This window comes from Hyaena hyaena, unplaced genomic scaffold, assembly GCF_003009895.1.
Source record: "Hyaena hyaena isolate Hyena2069 unplaced genomic scaffold, ASM300989v1 scaffold_297, whole genome shotgun sequence".
Lineage (NCBI taxonomy): Eukaryota > Metazoa > Chordata > Mammalia > Carnivora > Hyaenidae > Hyaena > Hyaena hyaena.
In genome coordinates, this window is record NW_024080929.1 from 1,208,635 (window position 1) to 1,229,839 (window position 21,205).

Here is a 21,205-nt window from a genome sequence, read left to right on the forward strand (position 1 = left end):
ATAATTACAAGCAAAGTGAGTGATCTGAAGGAAAACTTCTATAACACATAACAAATGACTCCATCCTTCATCCTGGGGCCATGGTGCTCAATAATCATGGAGGGCTCACTGTCTGGATACTTTTTGAAATGAATTATTATCATTAATAGCATCTTTGATTAAAGGCATCTGAAACACTGAAGCTGTGTTTCATAACTGTGGCTCCCTAGTACACTTTACATAAATACTTATGTTAAACTCAGAAATACTTTTTGAGATGTTTTCAGCATTTTACCAAGGTCTTTAGGATGAAATAGTGATAAGTGATAGACAATTCAGTGGTTTTCCTTACCTTGATAAAATGCAGTTAACATCCATCAAAGGTATAATGGAGATCACCTTCAAAGATTCTTTATTACCCTGAAGACATTTGAGACTGATGGGTAGCTATGTCTATCAATACAAATAACTCCCAAAAAACTAAAGGAACTAGGGGTTATTTTTTTTCTTTTTTTTTGGTTGGTTGGTTGGTTGCTTGGCTGGCTGGCTAGCTTGTGAGCTAGGGGTTACACAGGCAGAAGAAAAACAAGTTTTAAATATGGACTGGAGGAATAGGGTCCTTGAAAAGGTAAGTATGCCCAAGAGGAAGAAGAAATGGCTAAATACCTCCACTCTATTAAGATAAGGTTATCAATACAAGAACACAATGGTCAACTTTGATTTTAAAAATCATTATAAAAAATCTAGTTGGGTAATAGTGGGGTAATAAATGTTCAAAGTTACATAACCCCCTCAGGAATAAAATTTTAGACTTGAATGGAATATAATTTACTATTTCCTGGAAGGTTTTTTTTTTAATTGTTGGTTTTTCCTCATTACTATTCCTACTAGAACTTGAGTAGACTCCCAAAAAGAACTTAATTTGATGGTTTAAAAAAAAGAGCTCAGAAGTATGAAACTTAGGCCAGTTCCCAACTATAACTTTGACATGGAGTAAAATAAAAAAGCTCTAATCTCTAATCTAAGCTCTAAGAAAACAGGTGTTAAACTATTTGATAATCTTTACATGTCACCTAGACTTTCAGGTATTGTCATGAAGACATTTTTCAGATATTCCTAAAAAGTGCTGATCTCATGATTATCCCATTGTCAGATATTCATACAAAAGTCTTTGAAAACTTTATCACTTTGGTTATTCCTCATTACCTTTGAAGGTAGGCAGAAAAATAATTATAACTCATCTTACATACAAGAAAGGACTATATTTCAGAGATTTGTTCAGGATTTTCTGACAAAGCCAGACTAGAATTTCAGGAATGCTTGGGTGGCTCAGTTGGTTAAGCACTGGACTCTTGATTTTGCCTCAGGTCATGATCTCATGGTTCATGAGATAAGCCCCACATTGAGCTCTGTGCTGACAGCACAGAGCCTACTTGGGATTCTCTGTCCCTCTCCCTCTCTCTGCCCCTCTCCCCCACTCATCTTCTCTCTAAATAAATAATAAACAAGATTTAAAAAAAGGAACTAGAACTTCAGACTCCTGGTACAATACTTTCTCTGAGTATACTCCATCTTCTGTTGAGTGGGGCTCCTTTATGCTGGTTTGGTAGCCTCCAAATTCAACACCAGGTAATTTAAGAAGAACACACTATTTGATTTGTGAATGAAACTTTATTAGTTAAAATCTGTTAAAACACATAGCAATAAAATGATTTATAACAATAACAAATAAGGATTATATTTAATAAGTGGCATTAATCATCACATAAGGATATAACTATGTAATCACAACTGCTCATGCACATTAGCCAAAACACACAAGGATAGACTTGTGCTAATTTCCATATATCAACCTATCTCCCTTGGTTTTCACACCTTTAACTTTGTCTCAAAATGATGAGACTGTCTCTCTCTCTATCTGTCCATGCCACACAAGAACTGCCTTTGGTATTATTCTCAAGATCCAGAGAAGGGCTAGTTTAAATAAAGGGCCAGCCACTCTCTCCATTCTCTTGTAGGAGAAATCCAATATTCCAATCAGGGGCACCTGGGTGTCTCAGTCAGTTACACGCTGACTTCAGCTCAGGTCATGATCTCAGGGTTCATGAGTTCAAGCCCTGCATTGGGCTCTGTGCTGACAGCTCAGAGCCTGGAGCCTGCTTTGTATCCTGTGTCTCCTTCTCTCTCTGCCCTTCTCCTGCTCATGCTCTCTCTCTCTCTCAAAAATAAAACAAACATTTTAAAAAATTTAAAAAAAAGAAGTATCCAATCAGTGGACTGCTGAGTTAATTAATGTATCTCCCTCTAATTGTCTTTTAAATGTCAATTTAAATTGACCTGTGTCAATTGCCAACCAGCTAGTTCTATCAATATCAACAACTTAGGGTTGGCTAATTTGCATATGACAAAAACAGGGATTTGTTCATAAACCTCCTTAGGAACTAACTATACCATGGCATTCCACCCTAAACAGTTGCATGACTATTCACAACTTAATTTTTTCTTCTCTCTCGTGAAAATACTTCCTTACCGGTTCTTATTCCTAAGTATTTTATTATTTCCTACACTTACTTCTTATCACTATCAACTCTATTTCTAATTCTGTTCCACAGAGCCAACATATTTAATACAGCTACTCATTGTTTGGAACAGGGTTTACATCTTAACAATTTTAAACACATATAATCATGCAATCAAAGCAAACAATGGAATATATTTTATCTATTCCTAAGGTACCCTTATAGAACAGTCTTTCCACATGACTCCTGACCTAGTCAGGAGGCTAGCCAGCTTCACATATTATGAGGTTGTAGCATCTTCCAGCTTTGACATGTAAGGACTAAGTTGACCATTAGTTGTTTTATAGGCTAGTTCAAGCTATATCTTGCTTCAAGGTCTGGAATAGTCCCACATATTTCTCTTGATGTATTTGGATGACCTGCTGAGTTAGTATGGTTGCTTGTGTTTTCTTGTTAACATTAACAGCTTTAATAAGAGAACATTAATCCATTGTGGAGTTGTTATTAAGTCTCCATTCCAGAGTTCTCCTTAGGGAAATAGCTGCCTTTCAGTACCTATCATATTTGAGGAGCACCAGATCTATCCATTTATAGTTAAATCGCTTGCTAAATGGAATTTGTAGCATACTGGTGGTCTTTCCTTGGATGTTTCCTGATCTTGCCAAAGTACTCATGCTTTGTGTTTTATTTTGACACAAAATTATAGCCTAATTTCCTAAAGTCCGAATTCCTAGCGGGAGAGTATATATCTTCCCTGGCTGTTTCTAAACCTTTAATTAAAGCATAGAGTCTATCTTTTCACTTTCATCCAATTTCTCTGTTATTCTTCTTGGGTGCTACATGTATAGATTTCCTTGTTTAACTGTTACCACTAATCTTCCTTTAGAAAAGTGTTCCGAATGGAATGATGGGATGAACCATTTCTTCTTGTCTTCCCAGCACTACATTTTAGTTAATTTGGCATAGCCCCTTTGCACTGCATCTCTTATTTGCCATTTTAAACATACTGCATAGCTAGAGTCCCTTGCCCTAAAAAAGTAATACTTAATTTGTCTATTTAGTACAGCAGCAAAGTTCCTAGATCTGTTGTCTGGTATTGGCTTGTCATTATCCACAAGTAGTCACTTGATGATAAAACTTGTGTTTCTCCTCTTTGTCTTGGTTAATCCATCTAAGCATCCTGGATCCTCATCTATTCTTTCAGTCTTTCAACATAGCAGTCTTCTGTGGAACTTTCTCATGCTAACATGTTTGAGTAGCTCTGTAAGTTCTCATTTTCAAAAGGAGCTTTGGTAGCTTTTTTTGATACAGCAGTCTTTTTCTTCAATTGGTTTACATGTACTTATGCTGAAATTCTGTGGCAAAACTGATTTATGTTTCTCCTGCTATTGCTCATCCAAACAAGACCTGGCTATGTAGTCAATAATTTCCACCCTCCATTTGCTTTTAAAAACAGCTAATTATCTAAGTATGTAGACCTCACTTAGGATTAGATGCAGCATCTGTCGTGTTGGTTAGCTCTCAACTTATCTGTATTAAATGTATTTTAAATCTTTTTGACGGTAATATATGCTTTAGGACTCTATATGAATTGGTATAGTCTGGTTTCCACCCACGTGGATGAACTTCTACATGTCATTTATTCACAATTTGCACATTTCAATTTGTCCTAACAACACTTTCGTGTCTTTACCTAGTTGTTGGCCATTCTCTAGGAAGGAGGACCACAGTGTCCATGCACTTGTTTGAAGGGTAGCTATTATTCTAAATGGAAATGAAACTACTGTATAGCATGGAATTAGTATGATCAATGAATTTCCCACACATTTATTGGGTCTCCTTCTGTTTTGATATGGGGGGCAGTCCTCCACCTATTCCATTTTACCCTTCTGGTATTTTTAGAATTATTGTGGCTAACTACCAGTCCATATTTCATTTAAGTTCATTATTGCTCTTGCTTCTTAATAGTTAAGATTTCTATGTCAAGGTTGCAGAAGGTTAGCTATAATAAGCCTATCAACTATTCTTTATAAATCCAACTATACTCAAGAAAATATACTTTATCCACTTCTATTTGTGGACCATCATCTCTGAGCCTATGCCATAAGGCATTTGATTCTCCATTGGTGAACTGCCCTTGTAGGGCTTTGTTCAGGCCTTCCAGCAATAGTACTACTCTCTTTGTTATTTGGTATAATTTGTCCTTTTCATTTGGTAAACAATATTGCAGACTAGTTGCAGTGTGCATTTGAGGGAACAGACCTGCATTAGAACCTCTTGGCATTACCTTTTTCAAAGGTTTCTCCCTGACCAAAGTTATCTGAAAACTTTCTACAGTTTATCACCTGATAGATGGTTCTTTTTCAAAATTGCATCCTTTAATTGTCACATCCTTTCCTAAAAGCCTAATAAGAAGTTATATCTTTTGAAGTAAATGTCTCCCAATATTGTTCTGTTGATGTGATATATTCACTATAATACCATCATGGGGGATATTCCTTTTTTGGTTCCCATTCATAGAGTAGTGAAATTGGGTTTCAGAATGTGAGTGGTTCCATGAGGTCTTCACTCCATTGTTAGGTGAGAAATTTCTTGTTACACTATTGTTTGCTTCTGTTATTAGGAATTCTAACAGGTGAACAAGTGCAAGTAGAAAAAGAATCATAAGGCTCAAGTCAGAGCATGTTAAAGGAATATAAAGAAGAAAAGAGACTAGCTTCTACTGGAAATAAATCTAATATTACTTGTTCTATAAGGTATTATTAATGGAAATGTACTGAACTAGGAGAAAACTCATATTGGTAACATTCAGAAAAATCAGAATATATTTAAAACAGAAAAACTATCTCTTCTCACATGCCAGTGGGGGCATATTAGGTACTATCCACTTCTTAAGTCATCATTTATGCCAGAGAGTACATCTTCATATACGTCTTCCACATCTAACATTGCTTGATCTATGTCAAGTATTAGGTCTTCATCTTCTCTTGGTGTAAGTATTGATTCTAAATCTGAGAGCTCAGCAAGGTCTGGTAGCGTATCTTCTTCCACAGGAGAAGTTGCAGCTCCTCCCATCTCTTCTGCTCTATCATTTTGCTCTGCACGAGGCATTTGTTCTTGCGCAATCAGCTGTAAAAGCTCTTCAGCTATTCTTATTAGCTGGGCAATACAATCAACAAGCCCACCAATCAGCACGGGGATTGACACAGACTCCATATCTCAATGACCTCCTCAGTAGATAAATATTACTAAAAGCTATAGCTCTTGGTGATAATGGATCCTATGGGGCTGGCAATGGTTCTATGGTCAGAAAACAGCAAAGCAGATCTAATAATAGAAAAGAGAAACATAAAGATTAGTATCCTCGAGCCTTTATCTATCCTACAGTTTCTGGTTATAGGATAAGGTTAAAAGAGTAGCCCTAGTTATTGATCCTCCTCTTTGTTGGCCTTATGAGGATCTACTACTCATACTCTCTTTCCTCTATACTTCTGATTATCTCTTCATAGAAGATTTGAGAATGAAGTAAGTATGGGTTGTTTGTCCGTCTTTCATGAATATCTCTATTGAGGAAGTTATATTCACTCAGAGTCTTTCAATTAATCCTGTCTTTATTAGCACTTGACCTCATTGCCATTTATATCTGGTGCTGCTAATTCTTTCTGTGTTTTTAGTATCCCATTCATTAGGGTTTCCAATCGCCCCTGCAGCCTGGGGAATTTGTGAAATGCAAGTCCCACAGTCTTTATCTTTTGTCAAATTTTGGACAACTTCTGTTATAACATTAGTTCTTTGGTCATTTCCTGTTACTGACAATATTTCATATCTAGCCATTCTCTAGGACATACATGGACATATGATTCCCATCTGCATGTCTGGTGTGCTCTGCAAACTCTCTTCCTCAGTTTATACTTGTATAAAGCATATTCTTTGTTTAAAAAATCTAAAGATTGGTTCAGTATAATTGACTTCACACATGTGTCTGGTTTAACATGACCTATCCTCTTAAATATGAGTTTGTTAAAGATGCAAGTTTTTAGTAATTTGACATGTCTCATACTGCTTATTCCTTTGTTTGTTTGATTCATAGTTTCCTGCCACCCCCCCCCACTCTTCCTCATCTAAGACATTCATGTCTATAGGTCCTGATGCTTCACATCCTCATTCTGCAACCTTAAATTGAACTGACAAAGGAGTTGAGTTGGGACTTGGAGTCCCCAAGAATGTAGAGTCTACATTAGTTTGGGGGCTCAGATTATCTCCTCTTTTACTCTTAATAGATTATTCTGTCTTTCTGTTCTGATGAGTTGGTATATATCCTACACGAACTGTTAAATTTCTTTCATTGATTTATTTTCATATCTCCCTTTACCAGATTGTTTTCTTGCAATAGTCCAGTCTGTAATTTTCCATTTATTATGGCATACATCTCCAGTGCATGGCTGATCAGGTTAGCTATATACCTTTGACCAATTATTTTCTTTGGTATATATACACACTGAATTTCTAGCCCCAAGTCCTACAAATTGGGCTGGTTTTACTTCTCCAGCCTCAGTCAAGCTTTTCCTAGTGGAAAGTATTAGGAAGCAGCCATCTATCTCACTCTTAGGATTTTGCCAAATCTATCAATACCTGTTTTGAACAGTTCTGACGAGAGCGGGACCCAAAAACCACAGGCATTACCTCCTGCTAGTTGTACTCCTTAGACCTTTGTATCAGAGTACAGCAAACCACTGGCCAGATGATCAGTGATTTTCACATGGAGCTTGCTGGTCCCCACAAGACCTGCTTTGACCCACTCAGTTGTATACTATCTCCACTTAGCATAAGTTTTTTCAGAACCACACTTTTTTTTTTTTTTTTGTCCAAAAAATCCTAACAGTACACATGAAGTTTGCCCCGGTAAGGATCACAATCATCATGACCAGAAGGCAGGATTATGGTTGGAAGTAACTTCCCTTCTGAAATATAGGAGAATGGACATTGGAGGTTATTTTATTAATTTAAAGAATCTCTGCATTTTGATTAGAGAAAAAGCAGTTTGGTGGAAGGAAATAATGGAAAGAAATCATGGAACGAATTTGGCATTAATGTAGAGCATAAATCAGTTCATCAGAAGGGCAACAGAAAAGAAAGGTGTGTGTTAAATATTACTAGAGAGTACCATCACATTTTTCAAAGGAAGCAATAATCTACTATGACACCTTTAGCCCAAGGGCACAAGACAAAATATGCACACAAAGCCTATTTAACTTCTGGCTTTCTTTTACTAATTTTTTTTCTCAGCTTCTCTACCTCCCACTAAAACTCTTTTATTCCTCCTCTTGATCAATATACCTCCATTTATTCACCTCTCTGTTTCATTCTATTTGACTCTCTTTGTATCTCCATCTTCCACTATCCTTTCCCATCATCTTTTCTTCCATCTCTCCCTAAACTGGACAAAATTTCTGAAATAGATTGTATTCTACTTAATGAATTGATATTGTGTTTGATAAAGTTTTACATCATACAATCTAAATGTAAAGTGCAGAGAGGTAGAACATTTCATATTTTGCTCTTTTATAAAGATAAATGTAGTGCTTATTACCTATGCAAACCTTGATTTATTTCTATCACTTGGACACCTTTGAGGGGGAAAAATTTCCTGACCTAGCCTTAACCCTGTTGACCATTGTGTTAACTAATCCACAATTCCTATCTTAAAAGCATCTTGGAACCTAGGACCTGGAGAATATGGGGAAGGCAAGGAGGGTTGAGAGACTGCGAAGTACTGCAATACTAAGAAAGAGTAAAACATCAGCATATTCCAGTTGTGGTAATTTTTAAAGCAACCAACTCCTGACACCTTAGTTTGCCTAAAGGGGTATTTTGGATAGTTTGTGCCTAGCCTCAACTTGCTGTAAGGGCCCTTTTTTTTTTATATATATATATATATAACTCTTACATCTTTTGTTTTTTATTTTTATTTAGTTTTTATTGAGGTCAAATTGGTATATAACATTAAATTAGTTTCAGGTGTACAACATAATAATTTGATATTTGCATATATTACAAAAACCACAATAAATCTAGTTACCACCCATCAGCATACAATTGACCCCCTTCACCCTTTTCACCCATCCCCCAACCTCCTTCTGCTCTGATAACCACCAATCTATTCTCTGTATCTGTGACTTTTGTTTTGTTTTGTTTATTCATTTGTTTTGTTTCTTAGATTTCGCATATATAAGTGAAATTTGTCTTTCTCTGCCTGACTTATTTCACTGAGCATAATATCCTCAAGGTCCTTTCATGTTGTTGCAAATGGCAAAGTCTCTTTCTTTTTATGGCTGAGTAGTACATCTTTATCCATTCATCCACTGATAGACATGTACATTGCTTCCAGGTCTTGGCTATTACATAATGCTGCAGTGAACATAAAGTGTGTGTATCTCTTCAAATTGGTGTTTTTATTTTCTTCAGATAAATACCCAGAAGTGGAATCACTGTTATCATTGGGAAGTTCTATTTTTAATTTTTTGAAGAGCCTCCATACTGTTTTCCACAGTGGCTGCACCAACTTGTATTTCCACCAAAAGTGTTATGAGGGTTCCTTAAGGGCTTTTTATTAGATGTTCCTTCTGCCTGGGATTCCTTCTCCCCAGGGGAAAAAAATGGATAGCTTCCTATCATTCTGGTCTCAGTTTAAATATCATCTCCTCAGATTTCTGACCCTCCAACCTAAAAAACATTCCTGACCATCCCTTTATCATGCATACAGTGCATTTTTGCATTACTGTACCTATAGGTTGGAGGGAGGGACAACTTCTAGCTCTTTCATTCAGTAAATATTATCAAGTTGTAGCTGGGGTAGCAAGGGGTACAAAGATAAACCAATTCAACAAAACACATCGTAAACAAAATGAGCAGCAGTCCATAGACTGAGAGAAAATATTCACAAATCAGATATCTCACAAAGAACTTATAACCAGAATATATAAAGAGCCCTTACTGGGGGATGGACTGTGGGTGAATGGAATCAAACGGTACCAACTTTCAGTTGTAAAATAAGTAAGTCACAGGGATATAATGTATACAGCATGATGACTAAAGTGAATAATATTGTATTGCATATTTGAAAGTTACTAAGTAGATCTCAAAAGTTATCATAACAAGAAAAAAATATTTTGTAACTACGTAGGGTGCAGGATGTTAATGATATTTATTGTGGTGATCATTTTGCAATATACACAAAGATCGAATCATTCTGTTGTGCACCTGAAACTAATCTAATATCATATGCCAGTTATACCTCAATAAACAAAAATAGTGCCCCTACAACTCAATAATAAAAAGATAAACCAATTTAAAAATGGGCAGAAGATTTGGACAAACATTTCACAAAGGAAGAGAAATAAATAGCTAATAAGCACATGAAAACATATTTGACATCATTAGGCATCAATGATATACAAATTAACTTCACAATAATACTCTAAACTAGCTAAAACTAAAGACTGACAATAGCAAAGATGTAAAGCAACCAGAATTCTCATACATTGCTGGTGGGAGTGTGAAACGGTACAACCTCTTTGAAAATGTCTGGCACTTTCTCATAAAACCAAGCAAGCACACACTTGATCCCAGCAATTCCACTCCAAGGTATTTACCCCAGAGAAATGAAATTCACAAAAAGACTTTTAGAAGAATGGTTATAGCAGCCTTATGCATAATACCACATAATGGCACAAAAAAATAGCTGTCAATCAAAAGGGAATGGATAAACAAAATGTGGTATATTCATACAATGTAATACCAGTCAGCAAGAAAAAGAAAGCCAATACTGATAGGGACCACAGCATGAATGGATATCAAAAACATATGTAATGAAAGAATGCATACCGTATGATTCCATTCATATACAATTCTAGAGAATGCAAAATGATTTATGATGGAAAAAAAAAAAGAATAGAGGTTGCATCTAGGGGAGCAGGAGCAAAATTTGCCTCACTCGGGCCAGAGCTGACATCTCATTCTAAGCAGGGATAGAATTGAGAATGTTAATCTCCTTTGCCATCCCTGGAAACTGGCTGAATTCCAAGTTGACTGTGAGTCCTAAGGCAGAGGGATACAGACATCCTGAGCAGTGCCCTCAGGGATCCTCATCATCTGTGAAAGGAAGGTTGTGTCCATTTTATCTGCCCTTCCACTGACCTACTGAACTGGCCCAAACACTCATGAACTACTCACCTGTGATAGAGCCCAGATGGATGAGAAACTCAAGGTTCTATTGAACGTTTTCTGGATTCACACGTGGGATGTGAACGGTCCTGTCCGAGCTAAGAAACAAAACAAAACAAAAAGAAACTGCCAAATCAACATGTAATGATATCCGTGATCTGTGGAAATAAGGACAAGATGAACTAAAATTTCAGAGAGCACAGAGCCCTTCCTAAGTGAGCTGGTAATGGAGAGCTTTTTGCTTCACTGAGACATTTGCTAATTCTGGCACAAGTTGAAGATGAGTTTTGGCCACAAGGGAGAGGGACTCTACAGTGAAAAAGGAGAAATCTGCATATTTTTTCAGGTTAGTGTAATGGATTGGAAATTTGAGAAGCCTAAATGCGGGGCTAGTTTCTTTACCTGGAAGTCAGCTGAATTAGGCTTCTTTCTGAGCAGGGAAAAGCTGGGTGGAATTTCCCACAGTCTCATGGTACTTCAGAGACAAATTCTCACTAGAGGGAAAGGGACTGCCACAAGAACACTTCCAGTCCCTCCTTCAAAATGTTACCTAGATTTTGAAACTGTGAGAGTGTGGGGTGGCTAATAAGTTAATAAGCTCAAAACCATCCCCAAAGGGCACTCTGGACAAAGTGATTCTAAAGCATTCAAGGAGGGGCACCTGGGTGGCTCAGTCAGTTGAGCTTCTGACTCTTGATTTCAACTCAGGTCATGATTCCAGAGTAGTTGGATTGAGGCCCGCATCGGGTTCCACCCTGAGCATCGAGCCTGATTACAATTCTCTCTCCCTCTGCCCCCCTCCCCTGCCCACCCTCTTTCTCAAAATAAAATAATAAAATAAAATAAGAATAGAATAAAATAAAACAAAATATACAAGGGCATACAAAGGGCTTAGTATAGCCAAAACATCTTGAAGAACAAAATTGGAAGACATATACTATCAGATATCAAGCCTAGCTTTACAGCTACATAATTTTGACAGCATGGTACTGCCACAGGGACAAACAAATCAATAGAACCATGACCCTTACATCACGTCACATACCAAAATTAAAAATAAATGTAAATGGTTCCTAGACCTGAATATGAATGATAAAACAGTAAATCTTCAAGGTCAAACTGTAAGCAAATATCTTTATGACCTTGGTAAGCAAAGATTTCTTATTTGACACAAAAACATATAAACTATGAAAGAAGACTGGTAAGTTGGATTTCATAAAAATAAAGTACTTCCATTTATTACAAGACGCCTTAAGAGGGTGAAAAGGCCAGTCAGAGACCAGGAAAAAATATTCACAATATGTGTATATAATGAAAGACTTGTATCCAGTATATACATATATTTTTATACTCTTTCAAATCAATAAGAAAAAGAGAGAATCCATATTTTAATGTTGTAAGAATTAAATGGCATTTGACAGAAGAGAGCATCTGAATAACCTACAGGCATATGAGTAGGTTTTCATTACTGCTCATCAGTAAAACGCAAATTAAAACTACAATAAGACACAAAGAACCCCACCAGAATAGCTAAATTTGAAAAATTAAAGAAAAAAAACACTTGACAATACCAAGCATTGAGAAGAACACCCATTGGAACTCTCATACATTGTTGGTAAAAGTGTTAACTGGTACAACTACTTTAGAAAACTACTAAAACCAGAGTGCCTGGGTGTTTCAGTCAGTTTAGTGTTTGACTTCCGTTCAGGCAATGATCTTGTGGCTCTGGGTTCCAGCCCCACATCAGGCTCTGTGCTGACAGCTCAGAGCCTGGAGCCTGCTTCGGATTCTGTGTCTCCCCCTCTCTTTGTCCCTCACCTGCTCGCACTCTATCGCTCAAAAATAAACATTAAAAATTAAAAAAAAGAAAACTACTTAAACCAAACATACCTCTATTAAATGACCCTGCAATTCTATTCCTAAGTATACAGTCAAAAGTGGACAAATGCCCACAAAAATACATGGACAAGAATGTGGAAAGAAACCAGATGCATAAAAGTGCATATTGTATAAGTCCATTTACACGAAATTTTAAAACAAGCAAACAAATTTACGGAATGGAAGTAAACGAAGTGATTACCTTTGGGTGGGGAGTTACTCTGACTGGCAAGGGATATGAAAAAGCTTTCTAGGGTACTGGAAAGGTTCTATGTCATCATATTATTACATATGTTTAAATTTGTTTTAGTGTTTATTTTTGAGAGAGAGAGAGAGAGAGAGAGTTGGGGAGGGACAGAGAGAGAAGGGGACACGGAATCTGAAGTAGGTTCCAGGCTCCGAGGTGTCAGCACAGAGCCCGATGTAGGGCCCGAACCTCAGTTCATGAGCTGAGGGATCATGACCTGAGCTGAAGTCAGACACTTAACTGACTGAGCAACCCAGGCGCCCCTGATTATATATGTTTAAAAAAAAAAAAAAAACATTCAGCTGGGAGCATCTGGCTGGCTCAGTCAGAGGAGCATGAGACTCTTGATCTCAGGGTCATAAGTTTGAGCCCCACATTGGGTACAGAGATTATTTAAATAAATAATTATTTTTAAAAACACAAAAAATTCATCTGTACCCTTAAAATTTGTGCAGTTCACTGTATGTATATCTCAAAAAGTTGGTTTACTTTTAATTTCAGGTCTCTTTCCTATAACACCAGTAAGGACAGCAAGACAGTGATGAGGGTCTTGCCAGGGTTTAGCAAGCTAGTCATCACAGCCAGTGAAAATGGAATGAAGTCTGAAGGTACATGTCAGTGCTAAGTAAACCAAGAGGGCTTTATAGCTAGATGGAGTTATAAACTGACACAAGATGAGATAACCCACATCTTACAAGTAGCCCAGAAAGACAGCTAGGGCAGAGGCCATGCTAGCCATCTGACAGCTAGGGTCTTTAACTCCACGTGCTTCTATTCATCTCACTCTTATGACATTTTTGTCAGCATAACTAATCAACAGCCATCATTTTTCTTTTAGGTGAGAGTCCTACCCTGCTATTTTGTGATGCTCATAACTAGCAAACTGGCAATAAGTGTCTAACAGGAGGGTGGAAAAGGAGCAAAGGAATCCAAGTCCTCTGGGTCTATGTTTATAGTTGATAAGCTTCTCTGCATCAGGCAAGGTAAATTAGTTCATATCCAAGGGGAACAGAGGCAGCTATGTGGGAGAGACTAAAATGCGCCTTCGGTGAGTGTAGGTGCCAGGTTCCTATCTATGAACAGTAAAGCTTTTTTTATTTTAAAATTTTTTAATGTTTATTTTTCAGAGAAAGAGACAGAGCATGAGCAGGGGAGGGGCAGACAGAGAGGGATACAGAATCTGAAGCAGCTCCAGGCTCCAAGCTGTCAGCACAGAGCCCGACTTGGGGCTCAAACTCACAGACCATGAGATCATGACCTGAGCCAAAGTCCAATGCTTAACTGACTGAGCCACCCACGTGCCCCTGAGCAGTAAATTTTTTCATGATGTTTCCTTCTCTGGTACTGCAGTACCAATTGGATACATGCATTTAATATAGATTTAAAAAAAAAAAAAAGCAACCCTTAGACATTACTGGTCATTCCTCTCCCCACCTCTGAGGAAAGATCAAGAAGTCCTTGTCCCTAAAAGACAAATTTTATGATTTTGACGTAGCTGGTGCTCTCTGGGGGCAACAATGAACAACACTACAGTATTTACCCTTTAAACTCCATTTTTTCCCCAAAGCAACAAACCTTTGCCTTTAAAAAGAAAAAACTGTTTGCAATAAGGCATTTGCCTGTTATAGGATCTGACATTTAAAATCCCCATGAACCATCTTTAATTTATCAAGAAAGAAAGGAAAGGATTGTGCAACTGAGGAGCTAAACATGGTTGCTTCTTGAAAATATATGAAAAATTCAAAACAGAAACTGGAAAAAAGAGAGTAGGAAATGTCCTTATGGTCAATTTAAGCCGAAGTCTACTGAATTTCTTTCCTCCTCCTCCAAATTTGCTCACTGCTGCAGAGAGAATCACAATTCTTGCTTACCCTTCAAAAAGACAACTTAGTCACTGGAGAAAAACAACCACTTTTGGAATTGTATCTCTTCGCTATTTTCCTAGACAGACAAATAGCTTCCTCAAAAGTCTATTCAAGCGTGAAAACAGCCCCTCTCCCATCTTGACTTGGTGGGACTCTGCACAGGCTTGTCTCTGAATCTTGGCTGTTGTGAGAACCCCCCAGGCACCCCCCCCAAGAGAGCCTGAAAGGAACTGTAATACTTCTAGAAAGATTCTTGGCTTTCAAATATTACCAGTGTGTAGGACAGGGTCTAAAATAAGGAAAATAAAAATAAAACTTGGAAGTAACAGGAAAAGGGATTCTATTTCCACATCTTTCCCCAGATTTCTAAGAAGGAAAAAGGCAAATTTTTGTTTGTTTGCTTGTGTATTTTCTTTGGGAGAGGCAGTAAAATGATACCAGTGGTTGCAAGTCCCCTGGAGAACCATTTCATTGTCCTCATCCTTACATACTGTTGTTCCCAGGGTGCACCTACAGTTAGAACACTCTAGTAAAAAGGAACAATGCCAAAAACCTAAAGGAATAGTAAAGTCACCCAAAGACCATCCATGGAAATAAAAAATAACACTTCTCCATTTTTGACCTCTGAGACAGATACAATCAGAATAAATTGGAGGAAGGGAGGCAGAGAAAATGTTCTTTAATATCGTAAAGAAAAATGCTTTGCCCTGAAGCATGAATTTTTTGTTTCCTTTGCCTCTTAAGTTTTCAAACCTCTACCACTCGAGGTTCCTGAAGGGGCCAAAAGTTAGCACTTTAAACATGGGTGAAGAGTTCATCCCATCATCTATATGCTTGGCACTCAAGAAAGCACATCAGAGCCACAGATCTTTGGTCTGGCAAGAGCCCTCCCAATAGCCTGCTGCTCAAGTGAAAGCGAAAGGTTGGATGGAATTGTCCTTTCAGGGTGCCTCACAGAATTCCCTTTTTAATATTAGCTAGAGACAGGGGAATCTTAAGGCGTGTTTGCCGGATATTACCAGGTTAAATATTTCTGTTCTAAAACACGCACTTTTCATTAAATATGATGGCCACTCCACTTAAGTACCCTTGTCCAGGTCCCCAATGGCTTTTACACTTGACATGGTTGATCACTCCCCAAGTCGTCCTCTTCTCCATTGATAGCTACTTCTTTGATGATCTCCCCTATAGACTATAAATAACATTTATATGCAGATGACTCCCAAGTTTATTTAGCTACCTCAGACTCTTCTCCAGAATTTCATGCTTGTATATCTAATTGCCTTCACACTGACTTGTCGTATCTAAAACTTCATATCCCCAAAACTAGATCTTTGGCTTCCCTCCAAAACCTACTCTACCTATAGCCTTCTCCAGCTGAGTAGACAGCAGCTCTATCCTTCTAACTACTCAGGCTAAAAAATCTTGAGTTTATCTTTGACTCCTTTCTTTTCCCCACAGTCAACAGCCAATATCCTTTTGGCCCTACCTTCAAAATATATTCAAAATCTAGGGGCGTCTGGGTGGCTCGGTTAACCATTTGACTTCAGCACAGGTCATGATCTCACAGTTTGTAGGTTGGAGCCCCACGTCATGTTCTGTGCTGACCGCTCAGAGCCTGGAGCCTGCTTCAGATTCTGTCTTCTTCTCTCTCTGCCCCTTCCCTACTTGCACTCTTTCTCTCTCTCTCTCAAAAATAAATAAACATTAAAAATATTTTCTCTAGGCAAACCATGAGAGACTCTTGAATGCTGACAAAAACTGAGGACTGATGGATGTGGGGGGGAGGGGGGGATGGGCATGGAGGAGGGCACTTGTGGGGATGAGCACTGAGTGTTATGTGGAAACTAATTTGACAATAAACTATTTGTAAAAAAAAATATTTTCTCTAAATATATATATTCAAAATCTAATAACTTGTCATTGTGAAGCACCACCATCTACCCCTCACCTTGGTTATTTCAACAGCCTCCTAAGAGGATGTCCTGTGCATCTCTTCAATCTCTTCTCAACACGACAGCCAGAGTGACCTCTTTAAAATGCAAGTCAGACCATGTCTCTCCTCCTCTAATGGCTCTGCATTTCCTTCAGAGTAAAGAGATCCCACATCCATATAATGGCCTATGTGGCCCTCCATGATATAATCTGCAACTTCATTTCTACTTCTCTCTCCCTCCATTTGTTCTAGCCACTCTGGCCACTTTGCCATTCCCCAAACTCTCCAGGCACCCTTCGTCTGTAGGCACTTTGCACTGGATGTTACTTCTTCCTGGAATGTTCTTTGCTCAGGTATCTGAATGATTATATTCCTCACCTCCTTCAAACTGCTTACATCTCACCTTCTCAATGAGAGCTACGTGTGCCACCCTCTTAAAAATTTAACTTCCCCCTCTCCACCTGGCACTCTTGGGTCTTCCTTATTCCTTATTCTGCTCTACTTTTTCAATGTTCTTAGAACTTATCACTTTCTATGTATATTGTATAGCTTCCTTATTTATTATGATTATTATTTATTTAATGGCTCCCCTTTCTAGATGGTAAACTCCAATAAGAAAGTGATATTGTTTTAAGTGTGCCTAGTGGGTACTCAATAAATAGTTGTTGAATGAATAATAGGACTAATAATTCTTTAACATTTTTATAGGACTTTATACTCTTTCTAGTGTTTTCACATTACATCTCATCTGATCTTCACAGTTAACGTATAGCATGGATAGGGCAACACAGAGTTTATTGCCTCCATTTTGCATTTAGGAAAATTGACATCCAGAGAATCAAGATGATGTCACACAACTAGAACGTGGTAGATCCAGATACCTAGTTCTGTGCTCTTTTTCCATATCCTCCAACATTATACTGCAGAGCCCTCAGTCTTCAAGGAAAGGCCTTCCAGATCTTTTGTTAGGAGAGAGATATGCCCTGCCTATGCCAATAACCCAATGCCTTGAAGCTAAATGTGTTTCACCAGCTCATGGAAATACAAACATATAAGGTCATCTAAAGACCTAAGTTTATATGGGGAATCGCCCTGTGAATGTCAGAGAAAATAATGCCATTCCCAAATGGTGTCCTCTTCAAGAAAGAAAGCAACATCTGAATCTACCAGCTGCTCAGTAGAATAAATAATTTGTTTCTTCCTAACCAGCTCTGTCTTCCTCTTACATTAGACAGTAAACCAAATCGTTCTCCAAAGTGACTTAACAGCAGAAAGCAAGAAATCACAGTCCAAGAAGGCATCTGCTACCAAAAGTGCATTCTAGTGGCCTCATCCACAGTGCTACCATCCAAGCCACTGATCAGCCATGTTGAAGGCTCTCCCCTCTATCACTGCCACACAAGAAGAGTGGAGGCTATCTCTTTAAGTGTACCACTGAAGAGGAAGCTGGTGTTGACTTGGCAGAGGTGGGGGGAACAGGATACTTCATGCTTGGCACAATGCTACCATTGGCATCAAATTCAGAAGCTGCTACATTATGTGGGGGTGGCAACTATTTTGTCCTCAGGATAACATAGTGGAAGATACAGCTATATTTACATACAGGCTTTTTAACAGAGACACCTGTCACCCCTGGTAAGCTTACAAGAGACAACAGAAATGGCATAGCCGGGAAAAGGCAAGCCAAGTTCTCAGTGCCTTCTGGCAGCTGAATTCACAGTAACAGAGAGGGAGGCGTGATCTGTTTCCCTGGTCCCCAAAATGTCATTACAACATGGATGCACCAAGTCACACTCCCAAGAATTACTAAGAAGACCAAGTTTGTCTTCAGTGTCTTCATCCTTTGATCACAGCAAGTCAAGTACATGAGGCTTGACTTTACTACCAGTCAACAAACACCCCCCTAATGAGACAAATAAACATCAGTTCAATAAATAAATCTCAGGCTGAAATCAGAAGTGTCAATGTGAGTACACCCTACCAAATGCCTGATGGACTTCAGATAACATACATAGGTAAGCATCTCTGAAACCTGAAGACATACAACAATTTCAGCCACACAGACATGTACTGAAGTGTTTGACACTGAGGAAGGAAGAAGGATGAAGGAAAAAAGAGGTTATTTTTAAGAGGGAAAGACAAGGGATTTGGAGGCAGAAAAACCTGAGTTCAAGTTTAGAATTTTTCTTACCTTGGGCAGGCCTCTTCAGCTTACAGTAACTTGCTTTTCTGATCTGAAAATAAGGATGATGATAACACGTTAAGCCAGTATTACTTTTGTAACTTAGATAGCTTTTAATTATGGGGAAATGCCCCTTTTACTATAGCTTAAAAAAGTAACAACATGACTTTGAATTCAAACATTTTGAATTTTGATTTAAACTCTTCCTTTGACACTGACCAGACAGCATCGAGGAAGGCACTTCTCTGTAGACCTAAATTTATTCATCTGTGTATTAGGGATGATGATAACAACCATCTCAAATAGATGCTCTAATAATCAAAAAATAATGTTGAAAATTTGTTTTGTCAACTATAAACTAAAACTATAAACTACAAATATGTTTTGTAAATTCCGTGGCAAAGGAAAGGTTTTTTTTTAAAGACCTTGACTAGAGTGACCAATCAGTCTGGTTTACCAGGTGCCAAGGGATTTTCTAGGACCCAGAACATTGACTGCTAAATATGGAAAGTCTTGGGCAAATTGGAATAAATTGGTTACCCTAGTCTTCACTAGCCTTCAACAAAGTGAAGGGCCTAAATAGGCCTTAACTAGATGTAGGCCATGGCTCCACCATAACTAAACCCTAACTAGGTATTAACTAGGTATTAACTAGGCCTAGGCCCTGGCTAGGAATTAACTACACTCTGATTAGGACATAACTAATTTTAGCCCCTTCTGGGCTTTAACTGGTCTAAATAGACCTTAAACAGACTCAGGCCCTTGTTATGCCTTAAATGAGACTCTGACTATGTCTTCTCTAGACTTAGGTCTACGCCCTAACTACACTCTGACTACATGTTAATTAGGCTTGGTCCCTGGCTATGCTAAATGGACTCTGACTAGGCCTTAACTGAGCTGATTAAGTTTTAGCTGGCTTAGGAACATGATGTCCCTTAACTAGACTCTGACTATGGCTTCTCTGGATTTAGTCTATAGATAGGCCTTAATTAGACTCCAACTACACCTTAACTATGTTTTGACCCTGGTGAGGATTTAAATAGGTTCTAGCTAGGCCTAAATTATGTTTAGACCCTGGTTAGGCCTTATGTGGGGTGGCTAATCTTTACCCAGTCTCAGGCTGTGAGTAGGCCAGAACTGAACCCTAAGCCTCAAATGAGTCCTGACTAGGCTTTAACTGAGCTGACGAAGCCTTCACTGGGCTTTGGCCCTAGCTGGGCCTTAAATAAACTAACTTGGGCCTTATTTGGACAAACTATCTTGTAACTAGTCTCAAGCTCTTGCTATACATTAATTAGATTCTTCAGTTCTGAATAGACCTTCAGTGGGCTCTGACTAGGCCTGAACTAGGCTTTACCCCTAGTCAGGCCTCAGCTGGGCTGGCTAGCTTTTAATTAGGTTTGGGTTCTCTGAATACCTTAATAAGACTGACTAGGCCTTAACTAGGTTCTGACTAGGTTTGAATAACCTTAGGCCTTGGATCTACCTCATGTAGTTTCTGACTGAAACTTAAGTAGAGTTTGACCCTAACTGGTCTCTGATTAAACATAAACTAGGCTTAATCCATGGCTTGTCCTTTTCATACTCTGAGGAGATCTTACACCATGCTGGTTAGCTTTTAACTAGGTAAGCCTAGTTAAAGATAGGTCCTGCCTATATCTTAAGAAGCCTCTGGGGAGGCCTTGACTAATCTTAGACCCTGGCTATACCTTAACTTGTTTCTAACTAATATTTAACTAAGGTTAGCCTTTTTCGGAGCTCTGAACAGACCTTAAATAGGCTTACACACTGACCAGGCTTTAACTAGAATTTAACAAAATCTAAACTAGGCTTACATCCTGACTGAGCATTTACTGGGCTCTAACACTTAGCTAGGATGAAGACCTGACTAGAATCTAACTAGCTCTGATTACAGTTTAACTAGATTTATACCTAGCTAAGTCTTTTATTAAGCTGTGATTAGAAATAAACTTTGTTTATGCCCTTACCAGGACTTAAGTAGACTAGGACTAGGACTTAACTAGGCTTAGGTCCTAGCTAGGCCTCAACTGGGGTTTGCCTGGACCTAAACTAAGCTAAGGCACTGACTGTGCTTTGACAGCACTCTGATGAGGGCTTAACCAAGCTAGCTAGCTTTTAACTAGGCATAGGACTTGGCTAAACTTTAATAAGTCCCTGACAGGCCCTAACCATGCTTTGACTAAGCCTAACTATACTCTGACTAGTAATTAACTACACTTAGGCCCTGGCTATGCCTTAACTAGACTCTGACTAGACCTTAACTATGTTTAGGCCCTGGCAGGGCCTTAACTGTGTTATCTAGACTTTAACTGGGCAACTAGGCCACACATAAGCTTAGGATCCAGTTAAATCTTA

General features: G+C 38.3%; 2 protein-coding genes across 2 annotated transcripts in view; one reads left to right on the plus strand and one right to left on the minus strand.

Annotated features, from left to right (window-relative positions):
- The window catches only part of TRPC5 (transient receptor potential cation channel subfamily C member 5), a 142,066-nt gene that overhangs the window by 43,908 nt on the left and 76,953 nt on the right, over positions 1-21,205 (plus strand). The window lies entirely within an intron of this gene.
- TRPC5OS (TRPC5 opposite strand) lies at positions 5,379-5,714 on the minus strand. The gene has a single exon (XM_039247426.1). It carries the CDS (start codon positions 5,712-5,714, stop codon positions 5,379-5,381), a length of 336 nt encoding a protein of 111 aa, XP_039103357.1.

Excerpts from the sequence above, each read along its gene's own strand:
- TRPC5OS (XM_039247426.1), bottom strand. The coding sequence starts at position 5,714 with ATGGAGTCTGTGTCAATCCCCGTGCTGATTGGTGGGCTTGTTGATTGT.